The following is an 11,964-nucleotide window of genomic DNA, read 5'->3' as shown; positions in this document are numbered from 1 at the left end:
TTGCGTGTAAACAATGCAGGAGTGCCTATTGAATATTCTCCTTCATTCTATACAACCTTTTACGAATTAACACATTTAACTATTCGTCACTATATGTATTGATCATTATGTCCATTTGCCACATTTCCGAACATTATTATAATATATTCGTTTGCCTTCTCATAAGAATAACTGATCAGTAGAAACTTTTGTAATTTTTAATGTGAACTTTATCTGTTTAATATTAAATTTAAGAGTTATTACTGTATTCATTAAAAAAATATTCTATTTTTTTACAGCAACCAATACTGTGATTTGGAGAAAAATAAGAATAACTAAACTGTTATCTAACAGTTAGATGTAAAAAGTCAAAGTCAAATCATCTTTATTTACATGTACATAGAGTACAGTATTGCGTCAAGATACAATAAAATAAATTAATATATACAATAAAAAGCATTTAGCAAATGACATAGGTTGTTAATTCTTCTAAGTCCTCCCAGTTTAAAAATTCTTGCAGGGTGTAGAAGGTCTGTCCCACAGGCCTTCATGGGGGGGGGGTGGGGGGGGGGGGGGGTGGGGGGGGGGGGGGGTGGGGGGGGGGGGGGGTGGGGGGGGGGGGGGGTGGGGGGGGGGGGGGGTGGGGGGGGGTTACAGTTCTTTAAAACAAAAGAGGCACATCAAATTTAAATGCCTATCCAAAAAGCTCCCTTTGCATTATTCACACCTTCTACCTGAACTTTTTTAGAAGTATCAATCAACTTCTCACTAACTTCAATTCGATGTCCATGAACGCTTCTCGAAAACTTCTCCTGCATCCGCCTCTTTCTTTCAGTTAGCTCCTTCAGGACTTCTTCCTGAGTCCTGATTCTGTTAGGGAGCAGTCTCTTCTTCCAAATTTTCTGACTATTCTTCTTGGCTTCGTGAGTTTGACTGAATTTGGTTAACTCTGATGGTCCCCTCACGTAGACTGGCTGTAGAACAGTGTAAGTCAACTGGCGAAGTAGTTTTGGCCTCTCTCCAGGAACGTTTCCACCAATTGAGGGAAGCCGAGTGTAGCGCGAAAACTCCTTCAAAGGTACATGAGTCTTGGGCAAAACACTAAACACTTGATCACACCTTGTATATGTCCTGAAGTTCTTATAACCTTTACTTTCATGAGATAAAAATCTTGGATCCTTACGTTGCGGACGGGGTTGCTGCACAGAATTTGAGCGCGGAGGTGTTGCCAATGATGTGTTTGAGAAAGTGTGGTGCAAATCACAAAAATCTCTCACTGCCATCATAACACTAATAAATCGTTAGATATAAATTTGTTAAAATCACTTCAAATTTATCAAATCTTACAGTATCCTAGGAAATCAATTGTTTTAAAGTTTGATTTCACTGGTGATATGTCAGGTGAAATCCATTTCACCAGGTCAAAATTTTCTGAGGATGTTTTAGATAATATTGTAAGTAAAATACATTACAACACAAACACATCAAGGTTTAGTTCTGACACAGTTCCAAACATAAATTATATTTATTGCACTTATTTGTTTGATTTATTTAAGTACAATTTTTCACTTAATTTGTCATAGTTACACAAATTGGATATTTTCAAGAACTTATACAGCACTGAGAATAAAGCTCAACTCTCCCAGGATAACAAATGATGGTTACTATGGATGGGTAGAGTGAACCAGGCACAACCTAGGTCTGAATCAATCTCACTTTGTCCCTCCCCTCCCCACCACTCCCTCTCACACATTGATTATCATATTGAATCAACAGAGTGTCATGCTATTGTATGATTATAATTATGTTTAGTGCTCCCAAAACATCAAAACTGTAAAACTACTTGTTACCAATGTTTTGCTGCAAATGTTAAAGTTTAAAACATAATGGAGTAGTATGATAACATGCTATATGTTTCATTTGGCCTTTAAAAATCTTTTTATATCCACAAAATCATTGAAGTTCACACTTGGGCAGCTATTACTTGTGCTTGTAACGTGTGCAAGTTGAGTACAGTTTAAGAGGATTAATTGTAACTTTACCTAAACCTTAATAGACCATGTTTTGACAAGTTGATTTTACTGCTACAATATTTTAAAATAGTCAACACAATATATTTTTTCCAAGTATTAAATGTCAACAAAAAACGTTTAACAAAGAATTACAGCTCTAGTCAAAGAAGATACTTATTAGTTATGCTTAGATTCATCCTTACAAGACAATACAATAAAGCATATAATGAAAAGTAATAATCGGTTTAAATTTACATTTAAATAATTAACTCCTTAAATTTAATGCAAAATTATTTACTAAAGGTCCTACAAGTCCAACACACATTAGCTAGTTTTAAATGCTAAAGCAGAGTTTTAACATTTGCAAAAAAATCATAACTATCAACACATTTAGTTTTAAGAATATATTTTCCCATATGAATTACAAAATTATATACATCCTGTTAATGTTTTATGTAATTATTTAGGGATTATGTATATCTGGTTCGTTTTAAAGTCAAGAACAGTCTTTTTTCAAATTCTGCTGTCTAGTTAGAATCTGAAGCACATTTTCTTCTGTACAGCACATTTATCAAAAATATTAAAAAATATATTTTTCACCAGGATATACAATATTCTTCCTCTCTAAGATGTTCTGGATTTATTTTTAAATGTATAGGTTTCTCAGGTGTTTAAAAAAATGGATATCAGAAATAAAACAGGTACAAGCATTGTATCACATAACAATATGTGATTTATGAATATTATATTATTGCAACTATAAGCTCAAGTTTGGAGAGCCAAGGCCGAGCTTTGTATGTGAGTTGGAGGTCACGCAGGTTCAAATCCTGTCTTGACCATTGCACTTATTATCAGTACTATCGAGTTTGTACTGTATCAACTCTCCCCCTTATTCTGTTTGACAAGACCCTCGCACAGGCCAGTGGCCCATGAGGACGGCCAGAACAAGGCTAAAAAGGGGATTGGCCTCTCCTTAAAAATATTCGGGTAGGGTACGATAAGCGGACTCGGTTTTTTATATCGAAATTGGCAAACAATATTACTTAATCATAACCATCGATATAATCAATCGATACTAATTAATTATTTTGAACAATTAACTTAAATACACTATATCAAAAGCTGTAAACACTTTCAAATAATACACGTAGGGTAATATTTAAATTTTACATAAGTAACATTTGATTATGGCAGTCAATTTTAATAAACTACACGGCATTGCTTTTTGAAAGATGATAAGAAATGTTTTTCGTGGCGTCAACATATAGGACTCGTACCGAAAAACCGATTATGTGAAATTTGTGGGAAAGAAACAAATCTAACTGTGAGAGGAGCAAATATGGTCGTCTTCAGTTTTCCTAATTTCGGTTATAATAATTTGTTTGATCACGGTTAATATTTAATTCACATTTTAATTTAAAACATTTGTTTGTTATTGTGGACTTTTATATCGATTGATAGTCTAGGATTTGAGATGTGAATATCAGGTATTACATTCTTCGATATAAAAAACCGGGTCCGCTTATCATACCCTACCCAAATATTCTTGTTAAATAACATTTAAAACCTGTTTCAGGTATTCTCACTGGAGGTTGTGGTGAGCGGGGAATCAGGTTCAGACCTGCCCTCACATTCCAGCCACATCACGCACACATTGTCTTGGACAGGTTGCAACAGGTCCTACGAGAGTTGGCTTCGTAGAATCACCTGTTGTGGCTGTAGAAATAATTAGATAAAAACCTTTACGTTAATTACAACCAACTACCCGGTCTTTCATATACTGTCATCTACAGCTGTCTACTTTGACAAGCATTACTAGTGTCTTCTGTCTACCTACTATAAGGGACAGATTAAAGAGAAAATATTATATAAGAGTACATTTTAAAGAAGAAAGGCCTCAAGCCAAATACTGAAATTTTTGTTTATGGCCAGTTAAGGGCCAAGGTAAGGGTGGGAGTCAACGCGTTACAACCTGTCTACTATCTTATCAGTTGGAATAGTTTGCAATGTTGCTTTACACATTGTTATTGTCATAGTTCACATTGTTTATCACATAATAAACATTATATAGGACTATTTATATTATTTAATTCCTGTCCTTGTCCTTTTTTACACTGTAGAATAGTCTTACTAATTTCAATCCCAATAAATCCAAAATCCAGTTAATCTCAATAACTTTAGTAAGAGCATAGTTTATAAGATAATTCAGAATTGAAAAAAATAGTTTTTAAAGTTGAATTTGGTTGTATATTAAGTCTATAATATAATAAACATACCACAACCAACCAAAATGCCAGACCGAACCCCCCATATCTGTCAGTGATTTTAATAATTATTTTATCAATATTTGTAATTATGTCAATAGGCCTAATGATAATATTAGTCTAAATTTAGCTAGTACAAGTGACATGCTGGAGTCATCCGGTGTAAACAATCCAAAGGCTCTGCCTTTTAAATGGCATACTGTAAATCCTGTTGATATTTTAAAAACTGTTATTAGGCTAAGTAACTCCAGGGCTGAGGATGTATTTGGACTATCTAATTTTATACTTAAAGAAATAATTAGGGAAATATTGTATCCTTTAACTTATCTTATTAACTGGATGTTTTACACCGGAGTCTTTCTGCAATGCTTAAAAGTAACAGTAACTGTGCCTATATATAAAAAGGGAGACAGAACTAATGTAAATAATTATCGACCTATCGCCTTGGTACCAGTTATATCTAAATTATTTGAAAGTATTATTAAATGTCAGATTGAACATTACTTTGAACAAAATCGATTACTTCTGTCAGCACAATTCGGTTTTAGACATAATTTATCCACTATTAAGGCTGTTGAAAGTGTGGTGTCATACATTATTCATAGTTTTGAAAAAAAAGAAGAAGTTAGTGCCTTACTCTTAGATCTAACCAAGGCCTTTGACACTGTGCCCCACCAAGAGCTTATCAGAAAACTAAATTACTATGGAATTGAGGGCAATGAGCTTTCACTATTTATGTCATATATTAGTAATAGGTACCAGTTTGTTAAAATGGGTGATCAGAGGTCGGACCTTAAGCAGGTTATAAGCGGGGTCCCCCAGGGCTCTGTTCTGGGTCCCTTCTTATTCACGGTCTTCATCAATGATCTTCCCAAATTTGTGCCTAATAAAAGTGTACTCTATGCTGACGACACTACCTTGATGTGCTCTAACTTGCTCTCTGAAATTAACTCGGCTATGATTGGCTACATGAAGGAAAGGTCTGACCTCTGGTTTTCCGCTAATGGCTTAAAAATTAATGAAGATAAGACTGAACATATTAATTTTAGTTTAAGAAATAACTCTATACATAACTCTGTTAAGCTACTTGGAATCAACCTGGACACTAAGCTTACCTGGAAAAATCACACAGATATTCTTTGTACCCGTTTATCCAGAGTAATTTTTCTGTTAAACAAACTCAAAACTTGTACTAGCTTCACATTGCTATTAAAAGCGTACTTTGCACTTTTCCACTCACATCTTCTGTATGGAACTCTCCTCTGGGGTAATTCAACTGGTGCTAAGGAGGTTTTTCTATGCCAAAAGAGAGCTTTACGCACAATTTTCAATATAGCCTTTAGTGACTCATGTAAACCTTTTTTAAAGAACATAATATTCTTACTGTACCTTGTATGTTTATATTTCAAAGTGTAATGTTTGTTAAAGAAAATCTTGAAACACTTAGTCTTAGAAACTCTAGTCATGATTATTCCACCAGATATCGAGACCTTATTGACTTAGAATACGCTAGGCTAACTAAGACCCACCACACATACTTTTATGTTGGTGTAAAATTATTTAATAAGCTACCTTTAACGGCCAAAGATGTTCCTTGCACAAAATTTAAAAATGCTTTGCTCAAATGGTTAAGACAAAAAGCTTTTTATACAGTAGACGAAATGCTTTCTTGTAATGTAGACAATTTATTCTTTTAGTTTTTATGCTTTGTGACTTGTACTATTTACCATAAGTATGTAGTATGTATTATTTTATTCTTTAATGTTGGTGTTATACTGTGTATATGTATAAACCATCTGATGACATTGTCAATGCAGTTATTGTGGGCCGACAATAAAGATTCTTGATTCTTGATTCTTGATTCTTGAAAATGGTTTACAAACAAATGTATAGTCTATCTTCTTTTATACACTAAAATACAAGTGAATACACTTTTTTGTACAAAACATACATGAGACATCTTTTTGTTCTTTTATTCTATTGTATACCAATAAATTATTGTACATAATTGTTACTAGTAATTTTCTTTAATACAATAGGAAATAAAAATATGAAAAAGACGTGTGTAAGAGATTTGTTATTTATATAATGCATGCAACAATTTATTAATAATTTAAGGAATATTTTTTTGTTTTAACTGTTTTATTCAGGGAAATTTATGAGAAGTTATTTTTCAAAGCAGACTACTATTCAGCTGCTGGCCGCATATTTAACATCAGCTACAGACCGATATCCTTAATATCTACTTTCTCTAAGATCTTAGAGAAAATTGTATTGACCAGACTTCTGCATCACTTCACCATAAACAACATTCACATGAAGGGACAACATGGTTTTACAGCGGGGCACTCCACAACCTCCGCGATTGCCAGCCTCGTTGAATTCATTATCCAAGCTACAGAAGAAGGAAACTCAACATCAGCAATTTTCCTAGACTACAGTAAGGCTTTTGATTGTATCAACCATGAGATGTTACTAAGTAAACTGAATAAACTGGGAGTCAGAGGCCTAACTTCCAAATGGTTCAAAAGCTACCTACAGGGAAGGAACCAAATAGTTGAAATAACTAGAACTGCAGATGGTGTAAAGGAGAAAATCAAGTCAAAACCATTGCCCATACAGAGAGGAGTCCCACAGGGATCAGTCCTGGGACCTGTTCTCTACATCATCTTTGTCAATGACCTCCCAGACTACCTAAATAATCTCTGCTCAATACTAATGTATGTGGATGATACAGTGCTTTCACTGAAAAACGAACACCTGCACACATTGAGGTTGGGTCATACATTGCTGTCAATATGGCACAACAATACTGTGAGAGAAATGACTTAATATTAAATGAAAAAAAGAGCCAGCAGCTAATCATTGGAAGAGCAAAAGAAGAGATATGCGTCCTACCAGACCTAGAACAAATTGGAAAAGTTAAGTACCTTGGGGTCACAATTGACAACAAATTAACATGGACTGACCATATAAAAAACCTATGCAGCAAACTTAGCTCTGCCCTATATGTACTGAGGAGACTCGCTCACATCTGCATTCAAGACATGGCGAAGACTGCTTATTATGCCATTTTCGAGTCGCACCTCAGGTATGGGCTTGTGGTTTGGGGAGGAACCTCCAAGGCAAACCTCCAGAGAGTCCTAGTGCTCCAGAAAAGAGCTGTTCGCATCCTCACTGGTCTGGGACCCAGAGACTCCTGCCGAGAGGCCTTCAAGGAACAGAAAATCCTCACTGTAATAGACTTATATATACTGGAAACAATACTCTTTGCTGTGCGGCAAAACCCAACAAGAGGTAATGAAACTCACAAGAACAGCAAATAACTTTACCTTGTCAATACATCGACTGGCAATGTTTGAAAAGCAACCCACATATGTAGGCTCCAATTTCTGGAACATCCTACCTGAAGAAGTGAAGAAAGGAAAGACGCTGAAAAAGATCTCACGCTGGCTCCTCGACCGTCCCTACTACACAGTGGAAGAATTCAAAAACTGGAGGAGGGACTCTCAACCGTGGACTGACTAAAAATCATGCCAGAAACTAAGTATCACAAACACAATACTTACACCATTATAACACAAACACAACTTTTTGACTTTTAATCTGTTCTCAAGGAATATGAGTAATAAATGATTTCTGGTTCTGATTCTCCAAGGACGTATCCAGCGAGGGAGTCCAAGGGACACTCCCAAATTCTCAACTTTTTAACAAACGATTATTATTATTTAAGCAATTCATTATTACTAACATGTACTGCTGAAAGATCATTCTCAACATTGAAACGGGTCAAGAACCATTTAAGGAACAAAGGTTGACTGTACTCTCCTTAATTTCTGTTCTGTATGGGAAAATATCAATCGTCTCCACCCCCCCCCCCCCAAATATTTTCCTGGCTACGTTCTTACATCACTCTTTTAACATCATGCTAAAGTTTAAAACTATGCTATAAATAGGAACTTGTCTCAAATCCATAAATGTTTCACTTCAGAAACTTAGTTTATGTCTCAAAACTAATGAATTGATAAACATATGATTATTTATAAATAGGAATTGTTTCTAATTTTTTATAAACTTGTTTATAGCCCTTCAAAAACATTTTTTCAATTTACACATCTTAGTTCTTACGTTAACATTTCTGTTGTTATAACTAACATAAGTTTTCCAGTTCACACTGTGTCGAAACCTTGCTTACACAATTACATTTTTTAAATATTTCAGCCTAATTGTGAAGAGCCATCTTCAGCCAATAGATAACAGGTTTGGCACAACGTATGTTGACTGAAAATGGCTAGCCACAGCAAAGTTGAAATATTTCAAGAATTCATGTAAACAATGTTTCAGTGTTGTAGAAAACTTAGTTGGTTTTTAAAACAGTCACAATATGTATAAAAATGTGTCACAAGGTGTAATGACTCATTTCATACACCAATCTCACATTCATTTCAATATTTAATTTAATTTAGAAATTTATTAGTAATAGTAATTACATAATTAAGGAATCATTAATTATAAATTGTCTCAAATTTTAATACAAACAATAATAAATACTAAATTAAATATATCAAAATTAATCAAAATTCACCTTATTACATATAAAACTCAAAAGTTATAAAGTAAACTAAAGTCAGTGATACACTGTGCACAGTGCCGCATTTCCCTATAGGCCCACTAGGCCCAGGCCTAGGGCGCAAAATTTTAGGGGGCGCATAAATTTTAAAGTACACAAAAAACAAAAGTTGCGTCGGCGGGTGGTGTTGGCGCTCGGCGGGGCGGGTGGCCAAGGTCAACTAGGTCCGGGGTGCGACGTTGACTCATTCATTGGTTCATTGCTTTTATTTATTCAAAACACTCCTATATATGTATATATATACTATTATATATATATACATATATATGTACTATTGTAATTATCTTTCATCAAAATTACGTAATTAAGAAATTTACTGGATTTCTACGTCAGTGTAATCAGAGTCCTCTGGGGGGGGGGGGGCGCTCTTTGGTCTGTAGGCCTAGGGGCGCCGAATTTGTAAATGCGGCCCTGACTGTGCAGGGATGATTGTTGAGTGAAGAGAGCAGAGGTTTAAAAGTTTAGAGGAGAGAGGGATATAGAATAAGTGAAGCAAGATTATTATTTTAAATAAAGAAACTGGTTACATTTTATTCAGCAGTATTTGGTTAAAAAGAAAGGTTAATTTATTAAATTCATATTATCACTGAAGTACAGAGAAGCAAAAGACAGACATTGGGTGAGAAAATTCCTTTTAAATTTAACAGTGATCCATTGGAAGAACATAAAACCCAGGAACATTCGATTTGGCTAACAATTCAAAATTAATATAATTAAAATTTAACAAAATTATTTTTAAAATTACAATATCTTTTATTAAAAACAATACCTAATATTTCTATTTCATTAAGCCAGAACGACCACCCTGCCCTAAAATTTAAGAACTGTATTTAAAAAATTTACCATTATTGTATCCTCCATCTTGTTTCAAAATTCAAACCTGTATGTAAATTTATTTATCATCATTAAAGTTCACATTTGTATCGCACTGAGTTATTTATTATTTCTAGCTATAATCATCAGAATACAAATTAAGTTTAACCATTTATTTAAAGTGTATAGCCTAGTAGTAGTATATTACAAATGACTAAACACAATAATTTTCTAAAAGATAAGAGTGATAGTAATAAACAACTTTAAACAATATTATTGACTACATAAACTGGCAAAGAAGTTTAGTGGTTATACCTAACAAATGGTAAGTAGTCTTTCAGTTGAATCATTTAAATTTTTGTTCAATTCCCTCCCCTGAGACAGGCCTTTTCCTGCTGGGTTAGTTTATTTATTCATATGTTGGACTAATTTATGACTATGCACAAATTTATTAATTCTTAATTCATATACTTGTTATTAGTAGTTAGCTTATAATGTTCATCTAGTTAGGTAGTCGTACTTGTAATGTCCATTTAGTCAAATTTGCAACAATTTTACAAGAGTCATGTGCAAATAAATTAACTCCAATTAACTATTGAAATATTCCAGTTTGTAAACAGAGACATAATTGTTTAATACTGTAGGCACAACCAAGCTAAGTCAAGTAAAAAATCCTTTTTGGCACAAAATGTTTGATAAAATGTAAATTGTACACTGCAAACAAGATGAGAGATAAAACATTTTTTAGAAATAAATCACAAGATTTCGTTTTAAGCTCATTACTGATAATTTTAAAGGATATCGATATTGTAGAAATATGACTTAATAAACAGAGGCACATTATCTACTACCCTACCTGTCTTTAAATAATATTTAACAGACAAGCAATTTGTCTTTGTCAGGAGCCACTCTACTGGTGATGTTGGTTTTATATCCCAAGTGGTCGAAGTACTGGAAGGAAGGTAGAAAACGGTTATGGATAGTATGGACTCTACTAAGGCCTATGTCAAGTAATTCCAAACTGATCGGTCTTGCAACGAACAGGTTTCACCAATTAGATACTGAGGTGGCTAGAGTCCTACCTTACAAATAGATAACCCTTTATAAAATTTAATAACCAATGCTCATAACTGGTTGAGATTAATTTTGGAGTTCCTCAGGGATCAATCCTAGTCGAGCCACTTTATTTGACCTTTACGTAAGCAATTTCTAGTCTCCATTGGTCACAAAAACACTACCATGTACGCTGATGACATTGCTCTTGTGTTTTCGAATTGTAGTACAGAGGAACTTGAACTTAAGAGCAATATAGTTTATCTCCCATATATCAGTTCTTAAACAATCTTACAAAACATTTATTGCTCGTAAGATCTATTATTGAAATTGGACCTTTATCATATATTTATCGTGTCAGCGACAATAACATATGATTGATAGAGTTTGGCTGTTTTCAGTCAATTTTGAGATATGGATTAATACTGTGAGGAAATAGTGCTAGAGTTCAGGAAATACTGGTGCTTCAAAAGAAAGCTGTTAGAATTGTTGGTAAAGCTGAATATCTCAATCATTGTAAACCTGTTTTCATTAACCAAGGAATTCTTACAATAGTTAATTTATGTTTGTTTGACTTATCTGTTTACATTTTAAATAATAAGGACTTAATAAACCATACACAAACACATAATTACAACACAAGAAACAGAAATAACATTTCAATTGAATATTATAGACTGAGCAAATGTTTGAATAGTCATGTTGTAATTGGCTTAAAAGTGCATAACAAATTGAAACATCTGTTTGAAAAATACCCTCTTTAAATTTATAAAAATAAACTATTGCTTTGCCGCTTAAGGGGGTATTTAGGACGATCAGAATTTATTAATGTTTGCTTTCAAACGCGGGGATATAATACTAACTGTAAGATATTTAAGGGAATCCATGCAAATTTTGTGAACAAATTCATCAAATAGTTTTTGAGGTTTAATAGTTACGTAACACTGCATCGAACCCCCTCCCCCGGCAATCCACTGTAACAGTGCGTAACACTGCTGGGAAACCCCAGGACGTTACGTAATTTAGGGACGAGCACTAATTAAAGGACGTGTGGTCTGGGACACTCTGTATAAGGGAAGTGATCAGAGTGCCAGGCCCAGGCTCCTGAATGCTTGATAGATAAATATAAAAATTACAGGTTATGTTCATATAATGTTCTTACACACACACACACACGCGCGCGCGCGCGCGCGGACATATTTATACTCCACTT

General features: G+C 34.2%; 1 protein-coding gene across 1 annotated transcript; it reads right to left on the bottom strand.

The window, feature by feature from the left end:
* Positions 1-636: 636 nt before the first annotated feature.
* Positions 637-1,603, bottom strand: LOC124367447. The gene has a single exon (XM_046824269.1). The coding sequence runs from the start codon at positions 1,263-1,265 to the stop codon at positions 666-668; it is 600 nt and encodes a 199-aa protein (XP_046680225.1). The 5' UTR covers positions 1,266-1,603; the 3' UTR covers positions 637-665.
* Positions 1,604-11,964: the final 10,361 nt, after the last annotated feature.

The sequence above is a fragment of the Homalodisca vitripennis genome, chromosome 8 (assembly GCF_021130785.1).
Source record: "Homalodisca vitripennis isolate AUS2020 chromosome 8, UT_GWSS_2.1, whole genome shotgun sequence".
Taxonomy (NCBI): Eukaryota; Metazoa; Arthropoda; class Insecta; order Hemiptera; family Cicadellidae; genus Homalodisca; species Homalodisca vitripennis.
This window is presented reverse-complemented; position numbering and strand designations above follow the sequence as displayed.